Below are 23,773 nucleotides of genomic sequence, written 5' to 3'. Positions count from 1 at the left end.
TTATACACAGAGGTAAGTCCTCAGTTACAGATGTCAGCTTTGTAAAGCCATTCAGTGGTGCCCTACTCAGGATATTATACACAGAGGTAAGTCCTCAGTTACACATGTCAGCTTTGTAAAGCCATTCAGTGGTGCCCTACTCAGGATATTATACACAGAGGTAAGTCCTGAGTTACACATGTCATATTTGTAAAGCCATTCTATGGTGCCCTATTCAGGATATTATACACAGAGGTAATTCCTGAGTTACAAATGTCAGCTTTGTAAAGCCATTCTATGCTGCCATACTGGGGATATTGTACATAGAAGTGTCCTGAGTTACACATATCAGCTTTTTAAAGCCATTCAATGGTGCCATAACACAAGATATATACAGATATAATTCCTGAGTTACACATGTCAGCTTTGTTAAGGTATTCAGTGGTGCCCTGCTCAGGATATTATACACAGAGGTAAGTCCTGAGTCACACATGTCAGCTTTGTTAAACCACTCAATGGTGCCATGCTCAGGATATTATGCATAGATGTAATTAATGAGTTACACACGTCAGCTTTGTTAAGCTTTTCAGTGGTGGTGTATTCAGGATATTATACACAGAGGTAAGTCCTCAGTTACACATGTCAGCTGTGTAAAGACATTCAGTGGTGCTGTACTCAGGATATTATATATAGAGGTAAGTCCTTAGTTACACATGTCAGCTTTGTAATGACATTCAATGGTGCCGTACTCAGGATATTATACACAAAGGTAAGTCCAGAGTTACACATGTCAGCTATGTAAAATTCTTTTTTTCCTGCTCTATAGCTCTGGTTTCCTTGACATTCTGTTCTATACCAATAACGTCTTACAATGTGATATTTTGTTCCATGGTATTGTGATTGTGCCATTAGACATATAACATGATAATTTAATTCAATTTTCTCTATCAACCAGAGGTTTTTCTGATATTGGTTTTGAATTTTAATGTTATTATACCAGTGACTGATTACCATTCTTCTATATGGTCTATCTGACTGCAGTAATAGGATTGATGTTGGTAATAGAGACTTGATTGTCTTTGAACGGATACAGATAATGTACATGTCGATGGCAGTTACATTGGTATTGTCTTTGATGAAGTCATTATTGTCCTATAATGGTAATTGATACTGGGTATTATGTAATGTCACAGGAAATTGTTCTGCAGATAATTGTGATGTACAGAGGTTGTTCCTGCAGATAACCATGATATATGGAGGCTGTTTGGTAATGTCCTCTGGGTTATATTGTCAGCCATGTTTCTTTGATGTATGGAGGGATTAAAATACTTTACATGTTTATACATCATTTATCACTGGAGGGGTCCCTGGTTAGTCATCGTCTGGGGTAGTCAGGGTATTGTCTAAAATTTTCTGCAATGATTATGTGCAGAAAGTCATTGATTACCTGTCACAGATGAAGTACAATGTATTTAGTTGTAATTTAGCCACCACACATTGAATTGTTGACTGCAACTAAGGGACTAATGATCAGCTGATTCTATGAATTTTCATTTGTTGAACAGTGAACACAGTAAAGCACTTCCTGTCAAGTTTTACAATGTATGGGACATGCATTATTTCACAGACCCTAATTGATTTCAATTGTTGTTAGTTACTTGTTTAACAAACAACTAAATTATTCAGTGCAGTAAAATGGTTTATTTGAGTAGAATTTTCTTTGCTATAATACCATTGCTCTGCTGTTAGGAAATACATTAATCACTCAGTTATTATAGCTATTAGCGGTATTATGTGTAATGATTTAGTGTGTTGTTTTTTTATCATTATTGTGCATTATTATATGAACCTGAACTATAAAAGTTATAATGGTAAATGATTGGATTTGATTTGATCCCTTACAAAGCTTGGGGTCACAGAAAGTACATTGTATGTCAATGTTTGAATTGTATTTAGTAAGGCAATAGATACCCATTTGTTCTGTACAACCTGATAAAACTTCATTGTCTGATGTACATGGCATTATATCTCTAATTATGTCTGGGAGATAGACCTTCACTCACACATCTCATTCCTTTTTACAATAGCACTTTATTATATCATGGACTACTTCACAAGTTCTCAACTCTGTGTTTTTATAGTAATTTCACCTTTATTTAATAATACCTTCCAGAAATTTCTCACGCTTTTAAAGCAGCTCATTTGAAATTCCATTTTCTTATATATATGTGGTTGCATGGGGATAAGGAGATTTTAAAACTCTAGTATAAATAATTAAATATTACAGATTTTTATTCTGAACTTTTACCAAATAAAGCTATTGAAACTTTCGGAGAGTAATTGAAAGTCTAGTATCTGGGATATGGTTGAATTTTAATTGATGATGTATAAGTCAATTGGAGAACTTTGTTTTGACAACTAAGAATTAAAATCACTTTCAGGTTTATATCAGAGTTAAGATACTGTATCAGTTCTTGTATAGTAAAATAAAGCTGATCCTTGGAAACACTTAATACAAGATTAAAGTTGACCAAACACAACAATTAAAGGGTTAATCATTAGAGTCAAATGTCAAACAAAACGGTTTAACACAGCTCCCAGGATTACAATGCAGATCTGGTTATGTACTGCAGCGCACAGGAGGTGTAATTATGTGCCTTATCTACACATCTGGCCATTCAATCTTACATGTAATACAGCTGCCTTTGTGTTTTACATTCTTAGTTCAATAATAAATTTTAAATATTGATTAAAATTTGTAAATAGAAATAAGTTTAAATTGTTTCTTTGAATTGGAGATTAACTTCATGAAAACAGAAATTTAAGCTTTGTTTCTCAGTCAATTTATATCAGGTTCTCTTCTCTAATTAAAATTTTCTTTAGAAAAAAGCTTTAGTTTTTCAACAGTCTTCTGTGATTTATAGTAATCAATATCAGTCCTGAGGCTTAGTATTGGAGATTAAAGATTAGTTTGCACAATGGTCAGTTCTATCACTGTCAGTGTGTATCCTCAGTTATTTACTTGTCAACAGTTATTTGGTCATTGCTATAATTCTCAGGTCTAACTAGACTCAATAAGGACTTACTGTTGTCTCTTCACATGGTAAAATAAGAACTGACTGTTGTCTGGTGAAATAAGAATTGACTGTTGTCTGGTAAAGTAAGAACTGACTGTTGTCTGGTGAAATAAGAACTGACTGTTGTCTGGTTAAATAAAAACTGACTTGTCTGGTAGAATAAGGACTGGTTGTTGTCTGGTAAAATAAGAACTGACTGTTGTCAGGTAAAACAAGGACTCAGGCTGTTGTCTGATAAAATAAGAACTGACTGTTGTTTGGTAAAATAAGAACTGACTGTTATCTTGTAAACTAAATGCTGACTGTTGTCTAGTAAAATGAGGACTGACTGTCGGTAAGTATAAGAACTGACTGTTGATTAGTATAATAAGAACTGACTGTTGATTAGTATAATAAGGACCGACAGTTGATTAGTATAATAATGACTGACTATTGATTAGTATAATAAGAACTGACTGTTGATTGGTATAATAAGGACTTACTGTTGTTTGGTTTACTAAGGACTCATGACTGTTGTTTGGTACAATAAGGACTCATGACTGTTGTTTGGTACAATAAAGACTGACTGTTTTGTTGCTTGGTATAATGAGGACTGACTGTATTGTTGCTTGGTACAGTGAGGACTTGCGTTTTTCTCTTTACATGGTACAATAAAGACTTATGACTGTTGTTTGGAACAATAAGGTCTTTTGACTGTTGTTTGGTGCAATAAGGACTTACTGTTTTGTTTGTACAGTAAGGACTGACTTTTTTTTCTTTACACGGTACAATAAGGACTGACTGTTTTTTTCTTTACATTGTACAATAGGGACTGAGTGATTTATTCTTGATATGGTACAATAGGGACAGTGATTTATTCTTTATATGGTAAAATTTAAACTGACTGTTGTTTAGTACAAGAAGGGGTTACTGTTGTTTTGAACAATAAGGACTTTTGGCTTGTTTGGTACATAAAAACTGACTGTTTTATTCTTGATATGGTAAAATATATACTGACTTTTGTTTAGTACAATAAGGACTGACAATTGTCTTTTGTTTGACTCATCTGATCTATTGCTTCATTTTTATAAAGTCTCTCTTTAATCCTTCTGAGAGCTACTGGAGATAGTATTTTTTTTATCTTTAGTCCCTGATCTATTGTTCTATTAGATAAGCTAGATGATCTGGTGAGTGTTGAAAGTTTAGATACCTTTTTAATCTGTTGTACTGGTATAGAACTTATGATTTCTTCCTTCTTGCATCCCTGATCTATTGTTCTAACAGATAAGATGATCTGGTGAGTGTTAGAAGATTAATTATTTAGATGAGTTGATAATTAACTTTACAATGGGATTTGAATAATGACATTAGAGCTCTCTTTTATTGATGTTTTATTGTTAGTTATATTGATCTATGTGTTTATTGTGATTTATGCCGTAGTTGGTCAACTTCTACATGATAATCAGTCAACCCTGAAACTGGAGATCATTGATTCCACTTAGTTCAACCTACAGTTCTCAGGGAGTGATTTCTTACCAAAAGAATCATTATGTTGAACTGAAGATTGAATTAAAAAAAAAAGACATGTATAAAATGGATAAATTGATGGTTGAAATAGCAGTTATGACATAATACATTAAAACCATTCTCCCCAATAGAATTTCTCTAGTTTAGACAGATGTTTGGGTAGAACAAGTTCAAAATATATTTAAGCTGAAAAGACCTTTCAGAAGTATCTGGTATTGATAGGTTTATTTGGGGTTTGGTTTAGATGAGTTTCACTGTATCTATAAATCATTAATACAAATACATAGAAAACCACAATTAAAGAAAGGTTGAATCATTAATACAAATACATAGAAAACCACAATTAAAGAAAGGTTGAATCATTAATACAAATACATAGAAAACCACAATTAAAGAAAGGTTGAATCATTTTGTTTTGTATACTATATAGTGGGAAATTTTAGCTCAGTTTTTATTTTTGCTTTATTCACGAGATTGGAGGAATCGTGAAAATAAAAACTTACTTAATCTCCTGTAGAAATCTGTAGACGGGAAAATATAACACTGCGTAAATTTAATACTCCTATTCATTAAGTAAGTCAAGAATATTGGCGCTTTCGAAAATTACTGGCAGTAAATGTGGAGATCAGGTTGCTATGACTTATTTAGTTGAAGTAGCCCTGTTTTTATATCTTATGGTACACTATTATTTACTGATGTGTTTTCTTTCAGATATAAAACCAGAGAATCTCCTAATCAGTAAAAATGACACTCTTAAACTTTGTGATTTTGGTAAGTCGTTGTATGATTAATTGACAGAAAATGGATATGATCAATAAAAAATTAGATGTATATATTTTTTTAATGAATAGCTTAAGGAATGTGGTATGTTCCATTATTGGAATGTGGTGTAGAAATTTATGGCAATTATTCACTAATGCTGATCTCAAGGGTGATACATGTATAAATATATGTCACATGCACAGTTGGACTTGAAAGCTTTTAAAATGTTTGCCTCTACAAAAAAATGTTCATAACTATATTACTGAATACCGTTTCTCTGACTTTTGTTGTGAAATATTTAATTCAATTCAATACTAATAAACATTAATTAGCCTGTTATTTTCAGGTTTTGCTAGAAGTATTAATGCTGGACTTGTTGGTGTATATACAGACTATGTTGCCACTCGGTGGTACAGGTCTCCTGAACTCTTACTTGGGTGGGTACATTGTGTGTTTTCTCAATGTCCAAATGGTTAATTGCTTTAAGTTTTCTAATAGAAGGAGGATATACATGTTTATGAGTTATTGGCTCTGTTATATAATGAACATTTAAGCTTACTCACTAAAAATACTTATTGGCATATTTTTTGTGTAAAAAGATAATTTTAACCAGGCAAGACAGATGTACAAGCTGTTACAATATTAACATGCCAAAATGATGTCACAAAGTATTGTTTATATTTATACCTTTCAATAATTTCTCATGAAATTAGGAGGTTTATGTGTGGTTGTTTGCTGCATGGTTCAAGAAACTAAATATTTTGTCAAAAGTTGTTATGATGCAAAAGCTTTAAATGATTATGATATTTGAGTTGTCAAGGCATGTGGCAAAATCTGCTGCAAGGAAAAATGTAATGTGATCAAGTGTATTCCTCTGATTAAGCATAATTTACACATTTTGTCTTAGAAATTTGATGTAAACTTAAGATACAGACCTCTTGAGACATATTCAGATTTTAATTTTCTTTATATAACATTGCAGTTTTATATTTTTGTTTTTTGAGTTACATTTTGAAGATTTGAAAAGACTCATAATTTATCTAATACTACCTGTCTTTATTGTTTATGACATTATAGTTGTATTTTGGCAGAAAATCAATAGTAGATTTTTTTTTTCATAATTGCAAATTTTGTGAAAATGCAAAGTTTTACCATTCATTGAATCACTAGTAGTATTTTCTACACTACATTTTTCATTGTATAAAATTATGTGACTGACTTCAAACATGAAGATATTTGGTCCACTGTCAGGTTGTTATAAAGATATTTAGTCCACTGGTAGATTGTTGGTGGGTCCAAAACCTGAAGATATTTGGTTGACTGGTAGATTGTTTGCTGGTCCATGTTTCATTGCTAGAGTAAAATGATTGTTTATGTTTTACAGTGCTGCTTATGGTAAACCTGTAGATATCTGGTCAATTGGCTGTATCCTTGGTGAGTTAAGTGATGGTCAGCCATTGTTTCCTGGGGAGAGCGAGATAGATCAACTCTATGTTATACAGAAAGTGCTGGGACAATTGCCCCCTGACCAGATGAAAATGTTCTTTACAAACCCAAGGTTTTCTGGTCTTAAGGTACATTTTATTATTATTTTTGGTTTTGTTTCATGTACTTTTGATGTAACTATATTGAGTAGATATGCCATATTTGAATTTTTAGTTTGAATTACTATTACTGATCAATAAGAAGTGGTTATCACAATAGACACATTGTACCAGAGAATCTTATTATTATTGACCATATTAATGCATTGTGTAAAATATGAAAAATAGAGAAAAATACTATTATAGAAAATTAATAAAAGAAGAACTCTGTTTAATAGAAATCTCAAAGTTTCCTAACAAAAATATACCTACATGACATATATAAGAAGAGATTTTGAAGTTGGACAAAATCTTTGATTCAGTACATATACATGTATAATATGAAATTCTTTGTTCCTAGAATTGTGTTATAGATAAGTTTGGTTTTCTTCCAGTTTCCATCTGTTGTAAGACCTCAGACTGTACAGAAAAGATACCAAGGAATACTCAGTGGTGTTTTAATTGACTTTATGGAGGTTTGTTTTGATAGATGTTTGATTTTAGTATTTTGTATTTTTAGTACCACAAAATAAGGCATCTAATCATGGCGTCTGTTGTTAAGGATAACACAGTTTAGAATGTTTTAACATGAACAGTTAAGTTCAAAATTCTTTGCCTAAATATGTTTGTATAAGAATCTGATGAAAATTGTTCACAAGAAACATCAGTTTCAATAATGCATTGTTTTTTTTATTTTTAATCTAGACTTAGAAGTAAAATTCTACCTTGTTTATCAACATGTTTCACACTAAAGGTTAACTTGTATTATCTATTTGCAGAATACACTACGGTTAGACCCAGGTGATAGATTCTGTATTGATGACTGCCTCCAACATCCTGCCTTCAGAACACAACAATTACTCAACAGAAATCAACCTATAGTTGTCAAACGTCTAAATAATAACAGTGCTAAAAAAAGAAAGAGCGAGTTTACAGATCAAGTCAATAGGTAGTAGTTAGGAGTCAGGATTAAGGTCAGGGGTCATAGAATAAGGTACTGGATATGTATGATGTAATGATGACATAATTAATAATGTAAATTTGAAAATTAGAAAATAGACAGTTGTTTTATTAATTCTACAAGATATAATTCTATGATGCTCCATGAATATTATTTGGTTTTAATTGATATAAAAGGTAGCACATTAATCATTATATCAAAGATAGCACATTCAGTTAACAATCTTATAATCTTTATGACAAAGATAGAACATTCAGTTCACAATTTTATAATCATTATGACAAAGAAAGCAGGTAGATTATTTTTAGTCCTTTTAATCTTTTGTTATCATCTGTGGGTCTGGATTTGAGACCGAAAGGCCTCTCTTCGTGTTAGTGATAGTAGTGATTCCAGTACCAAAACATTCAATATTACTGGTCCTTTCATAAAATAAAGTTAAATGGATCAAACTCAAGCTATATACTCATATAGGGTAGAATCAGGATGATGAAGGCTACTTGGTGTGTTCACAATATCATTTGGTTTGACCAATGTCGAAAATACCACATTCAGTTTACAATCTTATGACAAGTCACTGTTAAACCTTGTAATAGTCAGTAGTAATGAATTGATGTTGAACATGTCAGTACAGACCAATGTGATAATAGAGACAGCTCTGTGATAGGGGAAATAACTCTGTATGATATCTTATTGTTGTGAGCAGTATTCAGAACAGTGTGATCTCTGTGGTAGGGGAAATAACTCTGTATATCTTAGAAATGAAATTGTATTATGCTGATTTTTAAAACAATATACAATTTTATTGAAGAAGCTATATATATTGATATGATACAGTATAAATAATGGAATTTGTATTTTATAGTGAAAATTTAAAGAATTTAAACATGACAAGACCAGGAACTGGACCAAAGTCTAAAATAAATGATGATAAAAATAAAAGACAAGAAGAAAATATGGATACAGAGGAGGACTCGTACTCAAATACTCCAGCTCATAGCAAATACATTAAACAGGCTAAAAATGTGTCTAAAAGTAATGCTGATAAGCAAAATGGTGAAGTTAAAGTGAAAATTGACACTGAATCCATGGAAAATACAGAAAAACGCAAAGGTTCAGGAAAGCAGAAAGGGATAAAGTTTGCTAGTCATTCTGAGAATATACCTAATGGTGAGGTGGAACAGGAGAAAGTGTTTTGCATAGAGAAGTCTATTGTTGTTGAGAATGGGGCGTCTTCTCCAGGTCAGGAGAAGAAAGCAATAATTCCTAGAACTCCTAAAGATAAGAAAAAGTTCACCATAGAGTCAAAAGATTCAAAAGCTACATTGGACAAATATGAAACTGAGAAAATGTACCAGACAGACAATAAAGGTCGGACAGAATTTAAATATTTCAATAATGTGTCCTTAGAATCACGGACTGATGTGAGTGAAGATGAGACAATGGAAGAATCACCATCTAGTAAAGATAGTAGTACACCAACCACAGAGGAACTAGATATCTCTGTTGGTAGTAATACTACCGAGTCTAAATACCTCAAGAAAAAGACTTCACCAGAAATAGATTTTAGGATTTATAAACACCCAATAGATCACTCACATCAGCCTCCACACACTCCACGGGAAAATAAGTGTCCTATAAACTCTTATGTATCGACAAATAAATCTACATATACTGTCAATGTACAGGCTCCTCCTAATGATAATGGAGATGCACATCCACAGAAACATGGCAGTCCACAACAGGAGAGAAAAAAGGTCAGTTAATATAATTTGTCATTGTAACTGTAAATTTCATAAATCACATTACAATATTATGTAATAGATGTCAAGAATGACAATTATGTTCATTCAGCAGTCACACTGCAATATTCTATACATCAATGCCATTAATTATGACTTTTTTTTCACTGTGAAATCACTCTGTAATGATTACTTATACAAATTTATATGTTGAGGTTTCATTTTCATAATCACTCACTTGACCATAGGTGAGGAAACAAGGGGAGGGGGATCATAACACTAACAAAAACACCTGAAATTTGCTGATATTGGTTAGTTGTCAGTTATTTTGACAAAACACTTGAAAGTTTTGCAAGACCAAAAACTATTCTGTTTGTCACTAATGGGCACTATGCCTTTAGGATATCATTAAAAGAAAATTTGTACTGAAGTTTTGAATTGACCCTCAAGTCCAGTCCAAGTTATTTAGACAGGATGACTAGACTGACAGATATTTTTATATCCCCACAACAAATAGTCGGGTGCATATTAATTTACCCCTGTCCGTCTGTTTGTCGGGCCGTTTGTCCATCCATCCCTCCGTCTGTCGTGCTGTCCATATTTCTGTCCGTCCATCCTAATTACACATGATCATGGTTTGTCCGGCTTGTACTGTACAGTTTTTGAACTACATCTAAAATATTTTACAGGATATTTCTACACATGATGAAGGTGTGCAGGGCCAAAGGATTTTGATTTTCATGAAATATTATGGAAATTGGTGATAGTTAGACTTAAGTCATTTTACTCAGAAATATATTGATTATGGTTTGTCCGGCTATCTCCTTGTACAGTTTTTGAACTAATATTTTTTGCAGGATGTTTCTACACATAATGATGGTGTGCAGGAAATAGGATCTTAATTTTTGTGGAATATTATGGAACTGGGTCATAGTTGGACTTTTTAATTTTGGCCAGAAATATACCCCAAGCAACAAAGTTAGGGATTTGTTATTGGGGGTATCAACATTTTTCACATGTCCGTCAGTCTGTCCATCAGTCCTCTTTTTCTCATTGCAAGTATTTTTCAGTGCTTAGCCTAACATACCAAATATTTACTGCACCAACCAACAGTACATAACCTTTCTGAATCTGCAGACCATGTCTTCATACAAAAACAAACTTGTTCTTAATTTGGCAAGTCTGGTGAGCTGGGGCATCATTAGTGTCTTGCAAATTAGATTTACTAAAAAAAATCACTTCTAACAAATGATGCGGGTGCTTCTGTGACAAACAGGGCTTTTAGTTATACATTAATTTTTCTTTGTTGCACTTTAATGTGTTTTTCATTGTAGTTTTTAGATAAAGCTATGCAAGAGGAATTACAGAGGATAAAATCTAGTACTCTTGGTCGTAAGAAGGAGAAACCTCATCAGGGATCATTTATACAGACAATCACAGATAGACTATCTGATGCTAAGGTTCTTAGATTAGTGAATCATCATATTTGAATTAGTTGCTATGTATTATGAAGTATTTTGTGCTTGCTAATATAGGATGTTTCCAAAATGCAGCTGTTGCAGTTTAACTGTAGAGTCGTGCTTCATTATTGGTCCCTTTTAAAGTTGTTTATTACAAATGATACATCAGACAAATTGGATGTAGAATTAGTGAAAGCTGATTTTGCATCATGCTATTGAAAATAACCATAGTCAAAATTAAAATCAGTCATTTATAGATCGTTTGTTCCTTGGAAGTGAAATGAATACTAAGTGCAGATGACATTGCCAATATTTCTATAATTACTGTTTGTATTTCATTAGTTACAGAATCAGGATTCACCACTGCCACAATCCAAGTACAGAGAGAGTAGTTTTATTAATTATGGCAATGGTCTACAGGTTAACAAACGTGGCAGGAACCAATACTATGGTAAGATACACTCCTGACCTCTGACCTCTGACTATATGTTTATCTTGTGACCATACCTAGCTGGCTTATTGACTTTTTCTAGTTTATATTTCTAGAACCTCAACCTTGTAAACCATGTTTCATTGACCTCATTATAATAATTCTGTTACCAATTCATATATAATAGACTTAACAATATTAGATATTAATTTTTAAAGCATCTTGCATCTTCTTTGAAAACAATCCTTCTCTTGTTAACTTTGAACTTTTCTATCAGTTAATGAATGTTAAATCCAGGCCAAATAAGTATTATAAGTTTTCTGTCAGTATTTCATTGTTGTCCTGCAGATGACAACTTACAACAGGCTCGTGAAATGCTAATCATGAAAAATGCCCAGACAGTGCGAGGTATACAGAATGGTACCAGACAGGCTCTGCCTGCTGCTTTTACCAGATCTAAAACATTAGGTTGAGTTAAATATGTGGCTTAACATCAGTGTTGGCATGGCTTATTGACTGGTAGTGTGTTAGGGCATAGTTTATTGGTTTACTGTGTGACTTGGCTACACAAATTGAAGCTTATACATTTTGGTGGCCTTTAACTGTTTGCTATTGTGTGAACTCACAAAAATGCTTTGAAATATTGGAAATTTGCAAGTTAGACAACAGTTTTGTGAATTACATTTTAGCTAAGGTAATTTTTCTGTATGTCACTTTTATAACACATTTTTTGGGAGTCAGTTTGAATCTATATTTGCAGAGTGCCAAGGTTAATTGACTATTCAGCAATTTTTTCCCTACTACATAGTTCTTTTTCTTTAGAATATCAAATTTTATTTAAAATCCCTTTTTTATATTCATTTTTTAAATGTTGGAAGCAAAATACTTTTCTTTAAAACATGCCTATGGGGTTTAAAGTAAATAGAGAGCACAGTCAACACTTATATTTCAAGTTGACCTGAGGGGACATTTTCTGTACACAAAGGGAAACACCTCATTATAAGATGGTTGTTTTCTAGGGAGACACCACATTATTAGATGGTTGTCTAGGTATATAACACATTATAGGGTGGTTATTGTCTAGGGAGTCCCCACATTATAAGATGGTTGTTTTCTAGGGAGACACCACATTATTAGATGGTTGTCTAGATATATAACACATTATAGGGTGGTTATTGTCTAGGGAGTCACAACATTATGAGATGGTTAATGTCTACAGAGACACAGCATCATAAAATGGTCATTGTTGAGGGAGACACTACATTTTAAGATTGTTGATGTCTTAGAAAACACCACATTATTAGATGGCTGTTGTCTAGGAAAGCACCACATTAAAAGTTGGTTGTTGACATGAGAGACTCCATATGATTAGATGGTTTTTGTCTAGGGAGACTCCACATTATAAGATGGTTGTTGTCTAGGGAGACTCCACATTATAAGATGGTTGTTGTCTAGGGAGACTCCACATTATAAGATGGTTGTCTTTTTTACGGAGACACCATATTTTAAGATGGTTGTTGTCTTGAGAGACACTATATTATATAAACAGCTGTTGTCTAGGGAGACACCAATCTTTAAGGTGGTTGTTGTCAGGGGAGATTCCACATTATGAGATGGTTGTTGTCAGGGGAGATTCCACATTATGAGATGGTTGTTGTCTTTGGGGGCACCCCATTATAAGATGATTGTTGTCTTGGGAGACACATTATAAGGAGACTTCACATTATAAGATGTTGGTTTTCTAGGGAGACATTTTATTTAATAAAAGTAATTTGAATGTTAGTTTTAAGGGTATTGCTGTTATTGGGTTCATTGTTTATCAATACTTTGTGGTTCCTTTGATTTAATTTCACTATTTCCATGTTCTGGCTGGATGGTTTGTTTGTATCATATCTCCACTACTGAACTTCACTGTTTCCATGTTCTGGTTGGATGGTTTGTTTGTATTATACCCCAACTGAATGAGGGGTTTGATATTTGAATGACCTTTTCCATCTGTCATTTCAACTGCGTGAATTGTTCATCCAATGGATTGATTAATCTTAAATTTGGTATATGACTTAATATAGGTGAGACATATGCTTTAAATAATTTTGGTTGCTGTCTGCAATTTACTTCCTATTTTTTGTGGGGAAAAGTAAGTTCGGTTGTATATCTAGAATAACAATATGTACAACTTTATGTTTAAAATGTTTTTGTTTCTGGATACAATTTTTAATAACTGCTCAATAGAATATTTTTTAACTGTTATAGAATAATCTGGACTTAAAAATACTGGTGATGTTTCTAAATGGAATTAATTGAAATTTCTGTTCAGGGATTAATTTTTGTTTTCCTTTTTAGCTCACCTTGCCAAAGGCCATGTGAGCTATTGCCACCACTTGGCGTCTGTCGTCATCGTTGTCCGCCGTCGTTGTCCATCGTCATTGTCGTTAACAATTATACAAAACTCTTCTCTTCTGAAACTGCTTGACCAATTGAAACCAAACTTGGTATGAATGTTCCTTAGGGTATCCTGCATAGAACTGATGTGGGGATTTTTGATTTGTCGAAAAACATGGCCACCGTTACTAAAACTAAACTAGAACATATATCTCCTAAATCATTAAGTTTAACTGAATTCTTTCAATTGCTGAAATTATCCTTATTGCAAGGCCTGAAAAAGTCTTTAGGGATAAAAGTTGTCAAATGACTCCTTGTAAGAGTTATTGCCCTAGAAAGGTGAAAAATTACCAGGTGAGTGATTCAGGCTCCTGGGAGACTCTTTTTTAAAATTTTATCCTCAGGTCACAAGAGTTATAAAGGAATATTATAATGCTAAATGTATCCAGTACCTTTCTATTATTATGTACTTGTTAACACCCAAGAATAAATTCCTTTTAATGATTTTTTATCTGTCAAATTTGTTCATGCCTGGTATTTTGTAAAATTAGTAAAACTACATGGAGGCAATACTAAATTTTGAGAGCAGTGATCAAACATTAAGGTTACAGTTACTAAAAATAGATTTTTGCAAGACATAGACTCATTGAACACCACCTTTATTAAGATTGTAGCATGTCTATAAAAGTTAATGGTTCAGGGTTCCTATATTTCACTGTTTTTGTTTAGATGGTAGCGTGACTATGCGGGATTACACTTCACCCAGATCTCCGTCACCAGGTACAGTGTGAACAGGAAATGTTTTTGTCACTATAAAAATGACTTCACTTCTCAAATTTATTCTGTTGAAAGATTTTTGTATGTCAATTTTCTTAACGATGCAATATCTGTAAAAAAATAATTTTGAAAGATATTGTTCAGTTTTATGGTATTTTAAAGTTGCTGTAAAGACTGCTTGGTTGATTTGATCTCAGCTATAGATATGATTTCATGCATTATTTGTTATGTTCTTTTAGTTAAAAAAAAATTATACAATAAGCAAGCTTTTTCCTTCAGTTTTGTTGATTTCTTATTAAAGAAACCATTCATTTTTTCAGAGCTAATTAAAACTTTCAGTTACCTCTGCCTGGACACATTTATATTTAATAAGTCTCTTAGGAATTTTGTTTTTGTATATTTTTTCCTTCTTACTTGTGAATAATTTCCGACCAGATATTACACTGAGTGCCTTGTGATTTTCAAGTTGTGAGCAATTTCTATACCAAATATTATACTAAGTATGTAAGCCAAGCAGTCTTGTTATAAACTGAAGTCATTTTAGTGTTAATGCACATCATTTTCTTTCCTCCATTTGTGTGGTTGTTATGGAAACAAAGAAAAGCTGCCTGATAAACTGCTTGTTAGCTTCAAGACTAGAAATATTTTTCTTATTTGGTGTAGGAATTTTAGTGTATAGTTATGAATATTATTCTTTCCTATAGGAATTTCAGATAAAGTTGAGATTTTTCTATTATCTGTAGCCTGGAAGGTGGCATGAAATCAGGAAATTTTTGTATGATTTGTTAATTTAAAGGAGATTTCTTTCATCTTTTTAACTATAAATGGTAGTAGTAATGAATCCAGTGATTTGTATAAAGTAAAATAAGTGATCAAGGTTGATCATTTGCAGGTACCGTAACACTTAGTATTGTGGGTAAATATCTACAGAGAAAACAATTACATATTTAGATCCATCTTTTTGACGTTTCTCTCGTGTATCAAGCACCACTCTATACTTCGTATATTTACACAGAAATATTTAAATTCAGCATGCTTTTGTTTAATCTTAGATTTCAAGTTACACTATCAAAAAGAAATGAAGTCAAGTAATTTTTGTTGTTGAAATTGGATCAAAGTTTGATATGCTTTTTAGAAATGATTATTTCAATTACACCCTTTCCCCTGAACCTTGCTTTAGTAGGTCTTGAAGTGCCAATGCCTCCACTGCTCAGTCTGTTTGCACTTTGCACAAAAATCCCTGTAGTGCAGAATAGAGAATTTTTTTCTCTATATTAGAGGTTCTATGCCATCTTGGCATGTTAACTGACTATGATATAACCAGTGAATTAACTAATGATATTTTTATGTACCTGTATATTATTATCTACACATGATACATCTATTGATTTGATATTGCTTGAATAATTTTTTTCCATTGTGAGCATTTATTGAAAATATTTTTTTTGGCATGTTCCACTTACTTTTGTTCAAAGCATGTAATTATTTTCATTTGTTGCACTATTTGTTAAGATATCCTACAGACATTATGGTAAGTATGAAAAACTTCAATAACAAGATTTATTCACATTTCAGATATTGGTTTCCACCGAGAACAAACAATGGGTACACCTGCAGTGCAAGTTCGTTCTCACACCAAGTACACAAACTTGAATTCTGAAGCTATCACACCTACACCTGGCTATAATAATAAAACATATGGACAGGACAGTTCTTGGTAAGTCACACCTACACCTGGCTATAAAAATAAAACATATGGACAGGACAGTTTTTGGTAAGTCACACCACATCTGGCCATAATAATAAAACATATGGACAAGACAGTTTTTGGTAAGTTACACCTACACCAGGCTATAATAGTAAGACATATGGACAGAACAGGTCTTGGTAAGTCACACCTACACCTGGCTATAGTAGTAAGACATATGGATAGGACAGTTCTTGGTAAGTCACACCTACACCTGGCTATAATAGTAAGACATATGGATAGGACAGTTCTTGGTAAGTTACACCTACACCTGGCTATAGTAGTAAGACATATGGATAGGACAGTTCTTGGTAAGTTACACCTACACCTGGATATAATAGTAAGACATATGGACAGGACAGTTCTTGGTAAGTCACACCTACACCAGGCTATAGTAGTAAGACATATTGACAGGACAGGTCTTGGTAAGTCACACCTACACCTGGCTATAATAATAAAACATATGGGCAGGACAGATCTTGGTAAGTCACACCTACACCTGACCATGATAATTAGACATATGGGCAGGACAGGTCTTGGTAAGTCACACCTACACCTGACCATGATAATTAGACATATGGACAGGACAGTTTTTGGTAAGTCACACCTACACCTGTCTATAATAATAAAACATATGGACAGGACAGTTCTCGGTAAGTCACACCTACACTGGCTATAATGTACATATGGACAGGACAGTTCTCGTTAAGACTTTCACAAGAAAAGTTAGAACCCTTTTAGTTTATTCAGGTCATGTATTTTTAATAGCTGATAATGACTCCTACTCCTTTACCTTCTTTTGTTCAGGAGACATCAATGGTTTAAGTTCACAAACTGATTTGTTTTAAATTTTTGATTTTTTTGTTTACTTGCATGTTTGTATAATTTCTTGAGAGAGGCCTGCAGGATCAGAAATACACAGCCAAAAGTGCCTTATATAATAATCATAAGATTCTCATACTCTTGGCTGTTTATATGACTTTGCTGTTGTTAAGTTTATATTTTGTACAGGAGGCATGCTGATAATTCAGAGTGGAATTCATCAACCATGCAACAGCTTGCCAAAAAGAAGAAGAAAAAGAAATTTTTGCAAGTGAGAATCATGCTGTTTCATTCTTTTTTTTTTAAACCTCTATGACTCTTGTAATTACATTGTTTTATTTTTTTTTAATTAGAAGCTAAGATAATGACATAGTAATTGGTTTTTTCTCTTGTATTTCCGGTTTTTAGGTATAAATTGTTTCTTGTCATGTCACATTTCTTTATATTTTATGAATTTTAAATGCATAATTATACCCCCACTTGCACAGTGAGGGTATATAGTGATAGGGGTGTCTGTCCGTCTATTTTTCTATCTGTTACTTCTTCGAGACTACTAATAGGAATTGAATGATACTTTCAGAAAATCTTTATTGCAGGTTTCCATTGTGCACCTTCTATTTTAGATTTAGACCTGAATCAATGAGGGGGTTTCACATATCAAAACATGGACTTTGTCATTTGTGAATATGGGGACATGGGGGACACATCTCTTATCCTTTACTCCTCCTTCATCACTAAATAGAATTGAATGAAACTTTCACAGAATCATTATTTTGATCCGAATTGTTTTTGGGGTTTCAAATATCAAAACATTGAGAGTGTCATTTGTGAATATGGGGACGTGGTGGAGATCCGTCTCTTATCCTTTACTCCTCCTACACCATTGAATGGAATAGAATGAGACTATTACATATTCCCATTGTGCACCTCCTATTTTGATCCAAATCTATGAGGTTAAAAGGTGCATGTTAATGAATGGGGGAATGGGGGTTTCAATATAGTCAGCATTGCTCTCAGTTTTTATAGTTTATTTTGAGTGGTTTTGGTGCTAATATTTTGTCATTATTTCTTTGATGTCATGAAAAAGTTTTGTGAGTAAGGTAGAAGGACTGTCCAGTGATCATTAATATTTTTTGGCCATGAACACTGGTATTGCACTCACTCACTTCCTTATGTGGTCTTTTCTGAAACGAGGCATGTAATTTTTTTTTTATTGTTCAGATATTAGCTAATGATAACATGGGAAGAATGACCCCCACAAGTCGACTACAGCTTAATCCTTCCAGGGCAACTAGTCGTGTAGATTTTGAGCTAATGGATGAAGAATCTGGAGAGGGACAGATATCAGCGCGAGATCCTTTACAGAACAGAGATTACATGTCGAAAGATATGTATGAAAGTAAATATGGGAAGCAGATTTCATTGAGAAAAAGAACAAAAACTCCTGTAGACAAGGTAAAAAGAATATTGACTTCTTTAGGCAAGGTAAAAAGAACTAAAACACCTGTAGACAAGGTGAAAAGAACATTAACTTCTTTAGGCAAGGTAAAAAGAACTAAAACTCCTGTAGACAAAGTAAAAAGAACATTAACTCCTGTAGGCAAGGTAAAAAAGAACTTCAACTCATGTAAACAAAGTAAAAAGAACATTAACTTCTTTAGGCAAGGTAAAAGAAGTAAAACTCCTGTAGACAAGGTAAAAAGAACATAAACTCCTTTAGGCAAGGTAAAAAGAACTAAAACTCCTGTAGACAAAGTAAAAAGAACATTAACTCCTGTAGACAAGGTAAAAAAGAACTTCAACTCATGTAAACAAGGTAAAAAGAACATTAACTTCTTTAGGCAAGGTAAAAAGAACTAAAACTTAAGAATAGTTATTAATCACTTTAACTTTGAATAAGAACTTCTGAATTGTAAATTAAATGATTGAAAAAAAAGTAATCTTAATTTTATTTTTCTCAGTGAAGATACATTTTAAACAATTCTTCCTTTAATGAAAATGTATAAGGTAGTATGTTTTTTTTTTGTATTTGTAGAACCCTAGACTACAACCATTACAGAAATCATCAGGTGTTCACCTAATTCACCTTAACACTCACCAGTCTACCATGCAGGCTGTGGATCCTATGTGGCATCACCATAACAACAAGTCTGAGTCAGACACCCGACTAACAGGGGCTGGTATGGAGTTACGGGGTGGCTGGTTGTCCCGTCCTGGGTCTGTTCTTGATGATAACCAAGACTACTACTCACCTCGAGAACCTGGCGAACTCAGACCTTTAAAAAGTGGGAAAGGGAAACCTCAATTGGACTATAGAGGGAGAGATAACACTTGATTCTACCAAAGAGATTGGACTTGTATTATACTCCAGTATGGAACACTGTTCTGGATCCGGGGACCTCATTTCTAGTTACTCATCACACAGACTGGTGAACTTACAAGTAACCCAGCCTAAGATGGTTATTCTGTCTTAACTTTATTTATTTGCTATTGGTCAAGATGTTATTTTTATGGTCGTGTGAAATAAATTTACGAAAAGAAAGTTTGTAAAAAGTTGCTTTTCTATACTGTTAGTTATAGAGCAGATGGTTTCCATAGTAACCTTTTATTTCCTTCCTTTTTTCACTTTTCTATTATTTTTACTTCACTTACTCAGGTTGTATTGAATACTCAACACAAAAGCATTATCTTAGAACTGATGTATTGTTATAGCCTGAAACAGGATGAGAATCCAGAATCACTATAGTCTAGCTTAAATCTCTGGGATGTCTTTGTTTAAGTATTGCTTAGAAATGAGCCATAAATTTACCTGTGTCATATGCGAGTCTGCCATGCTCCAAGAGTTAGCAGTGTCAGATAAAGTTTGACCTGTGCAAACACTTGTGAATGTATCTTTTATTAGAGCAAGTTAAACATTACTATAAAAGATTTTTGTCAAAACTGACAAAACTTTGTATACAAACATATTGATATACATGAGATTTTGTGAATGTTTGTTGAAGATTAAGTTTGCCTTGGTTGTACTGTACCTGACATTGTAGAGATATTGTGTTCATTAGTGATGGTTGATGATGATGACTTGTGATAACTATTGTGATCAATTTTATTTATTTTGTAAAATGGCAGTTATTTTGTATGTGTGATTCCAAACTATAGCAATTTCATTTACACATTATAGAAAATATCTTCACCCATTGGAGGCAGTTCAAATCTTCATTATTTTTTACATTTAGTGTTTTATCAGAGTTTTGATATTTTGTCATTTTTCAATATTTTGTACTTTATTTTGTTCACAGAAACATTACAAGAACTGACACTGTTTTTACCTATTTTTTTTATATGCGTTTGGTTTGTCATAGTTGTAATTTCATGATAAATTTCACCATTAAGTACATCTTGGCTAGCTAAAGGTTGGCTCATTAAGATACAATACCATATAAATGATGTAGGAGATTTTTTGGTGTTCAGTTAAATATATTGATTCTTCTCTTGGAAGTTCTAACTGTTACATATAACAACTTTTTAAACTCTTCTTTGATGTTTTGCATTTTACCCTCCTGACATTGTAGTTATAATAGGTTGATATCTTTAGATGCAGTTTTTCACATTCAACCACAAAAGCATTAATGGTAATTCTCAGTATATACCGGTAACTATACAGGTATATACAGAAACTATTAGCAGTATTGTAGGGAGCATACTTGAATAAGATATAATGATAGATGATTGTAATTGATCTGGGTTTCCATTTAATTATAGATGATGATAACTAATGTTGATCTCCATTTATGGATATTTTAATATAAAGCAACAAAAAGTGTAAAATCTTCTAATTGACTATAGAAAACACTGTCTGTCATATAATTGTTGTCTGAAAAGATAAAAAAAGAAATACAAAAGTTAAACTAAAGAAAAAACAGTGAGGATAGCTGTATTTATGTTGAAGTTATTTGGCCATTCTTACCTTTGCTTAAATGTGATTTTTTTTAGCTAAGTATTTCATTTCAGTACTATTCCATGTTAAGACAGCAGTGAGGTATGACACATGCAAGTCTAAGTTCTAAGCATTTAAGTCAAAGTTTGTTTATTTCATATCATGTCAACACTCTTCACACTTGGATTTATAAAAAATAACAGAGAAAAGTATTAGAGCTAAAAGGGAGACAACTGTTAAAGACTTATTTCTAAAGAAGTTAGTGTTGTATATGTATGTTGAGATTTTATTGTATTTATCTTCAGTGCATGGAATAATTAATTCCTCAGTTTCTTGGTCAATTTTTAGTAAATATTTTATAAAAACTAGACAAACACTTTCTTATAATTACTTGTAATTAACATTGTAAAAATGAAAAAGCAGAACATTTTATGATTGGAAAGTGAATAGCAGAATATGGTGCAACATAAAATGGTTCTTAGTATGTTATTTTAAAGTCTTTTTTTTTATTCAACTGATTTTGGAATTCAATCGCTAATTATACATGTAAATGGCCTTATATTTACACTGGTATATTTACATGTACACTTCACTTAAACCTCAGTAAACCAACATATCTTAATATAATATATTTATTCAGTGAGATTTTATTTATTTTTACACATGTGTGTTGATCTTGTATATTTCAGTATTTTATGTACATTGTTTTGCTTGGATACTGTTCAGTTGACACCGTCCATACAATAACATTCTGTGCCATTGTTACTATATCTGAAAAAAAAACTATGTAAAAAATAAACAATATACAAAAGTATAATATTTTGTGTTTTATCACCCCTCTACCACCCAATAAGTTAGAATTTGGGGGAGATGTTATAATTGGACTTTCCAGCTTTAATTTACTAAGCTAGTTTTAGTAGTATGGATTTTACTAAACTAATTCAGTATTCCAGTGTGCTACAAAAATATACAAAAAGTCTTATGTCCAATCCGTTTCTTTTCTTTTATCTCCTCCTTTCTCCACTGATCTCTGTCAGGTCTCCTTTGTCTTTATTCCCCTAATTTGGTATAAATTGATCTTGGAGGACTTTGTCCCTGTGTCAGTCCACAACTTTCTCCTTACAGCTTTATCTGCAACTGCTTATCACAACCGCTTGATATTTTAATATTTTGACACAAGTTTTATTTCGGTTGGAGTTATAAACCATTTTCAGCTGAACTAGCTTCAAACTATATGGTTACAGGGGTGGGAAGCCTGAGGTATGTTTTTGTGAAGTTTTTTCAGTTTTTCTAATTCCACTTGGAGGTCATTGTACCCCATCGATGGAGGTTGGTTGGCAATCTACATTCATGTCCAAGCATTATCATATAACCCCGATAAAATATTCTTACAGATATCACCAAAAGGTCTTCAATATGTGTAAACACACCTACAAGTGAGCCCTGAAAGGCCCCAACAACAAAAATAATAAAAATCCATGATAACAGAACGATGGCACTCCTTCAAAATAAAGGTAAAGGTTGCACTATACAGATGGGATTGAGGTGCACTGTTTCGTACACAAAACCGACCCGGTCTAATTTTGTAAAACTTAAAAATAAAAGGTGAAACTTCGTGGAAATATTGATTGTACCCCATTCCACCACCTGGGGCACACATCCCAGTTGCTCTGTGGGCAGAGCGCCTAGCCCCCGGCTAGGTTTCTGAGCACTAATTGGTCGCCTTTTACGACAAGCTTAGCGCTGCTGCAGGCTAAAAACCACTAATTCCACTTCCCATAGGCTTCTATGCTAATTTCACAATATTCAATGGCTTCTCTGGACTTTACCTTAACTTTAACCTGCAGATGACTATATATCAGCATGATTCTACATATGTCAGCTCACAATCCTCAGAATGGCATGTGGGGTTAGCAGACTTGCAGTGCAGTACTGGTCACCGGAAGTGAAGGGTCTATAAATAGCATGGGAAATCCCAGTGTTTTCACAAGATAGGGTTATATTTAAAAATCATTATGGAGATTAGGCTTCACATCACAAGAAGCAAAATGCACCTATAAAATGTACAGAAATGTTTTTCCTTTCAGAAACTGTTTAAATTTTTTAAATAAGATGAGAACTTTTTTCACAGCACTATGAGGAACAGGGGTAATTTCTGCGTAGGACTATTTTTGCGTACGTTCCAAATGCTCATTGGTTGAATTGGTGGTCTGTAACCTAAAGAGTCACTTTTTGTCTTAGAAAAAATAAATAACTATACAGGTATCTTCCTACACACATACTGAATGCATTTGCAAAGTTTCAGTGGAATGTGACAAGCACTTTTTTAAATATTTGATTTTTAAATATAGGGTAACCAAGTTGTGCGAGCAAAAAAGTGAAAATATTCTACCATACTGAAATGAATTAAATATTTGCAAAGAACTTTTTCTGACTTTTCAAATAAAAAATATCAATCACAACTTGTTTTTTAACAATATTAATGAAGAAATAATTTTAAAAGTAATCATTTTCTGAGAAATTGGTCTATTTTAAAAAATTTATTTCTGACATGCCTCCCCCTTTTTCTTGATCACATGTCAAAAATCCTAAATCTTTAAATTTTCACAAAAGG

At 32.9% G+C, this 23,773-nt stretch overlaps 1 protein-coding gene across 6 annotated transcripts in view; it reads left to right on the top strand.

Moving 5' to 3' along the window:
- The window catches only part of LOC148604039 (uncharacterized), a 39,984-nt gene extending 18,008 nt beyond the window's left edge, over window positions 1-21,976 (top strand). For 2 of the 6 annotated variants that reach the window (XM_088547459.1, XM_088547463.1), the window contains 13 exons: window positions 5,274-5,333; window positions 5,671-5,761; window positions 6,709-6,898; window positions 7,303-7,383; window positions 7,687-7,856; window positions 8,731-9,622; window positions 10,942-11,067; window positions 11,410-11,518; window positions 11,846-11,965; window positions 16,232-16,373; window positions 17,415-17,496; window positions 18,447-18,680; window positions 19,261-21,976. In XM_088547459.1, the coding sequence (XP_088403585.1) occupies window positions 5,274-5,333; window positions 5,671-5,761; window positions 6,709-6,898; window positions 7,303-7,383; window positions 7,687-7,856; window positions 8,731-9,622; window positions 10,942-11,067; window positions 11,410-11,518; window positions 11,846-11,965; window positions 16,232-16,373; window positions 17,415-17,496; window positions 18,447-18,680; window positions 19,261-19,560 (2,597 nt within the window). In that variant the 3' untranslated portion in view covers window positions 19,561-21,976. Of the gene's footprint in view, window positions 1-5,273; window positions 5,334-5,670; window positions 5,762-6,708; window positions 6,899-7,302; window positions 7,384-7,686; window positions 7,857-8,730; window positions 9,623-10,941; window positions 11,068-11,409; window positions 11,519-11,845; window positions 11,966-14,608; window positions 14,660-15,548; window positions 15,573-16,231; window positions 16,374-17,414; window positions 17,497-18,446; window positions 18,681-19,260 lie in introns of all 6 variants that reach the window. The other 4 variants (XM_088547460.1, XM_088547462.1, XM_088547461.1 and 1 more) reach the window with 4 other exon arrangements.
- The last annotated feature ends 1,797 nt before the right edge of the window (window positions 21,977-23,773 follow it).

This window comes from Perna viridis, chromosome 10 (genome assembly GCF_037379345.1).
Source record: "Perna viridis isolate PV_CMFRI_1.1 ecotype Kerala chromosome 10, ASM3737934v1, whole genome shotgun sequence".
Taxonomy (NCBI): domain Eukaryota; kingdom Metazoa; phylum Mollusca; class Bivalvia; order Mytilida; family Mytilidae; genus Perna; species Perna viridis.
This window is presented reverse-complemented; position numbering and strand designations above follow the sequence as displayed.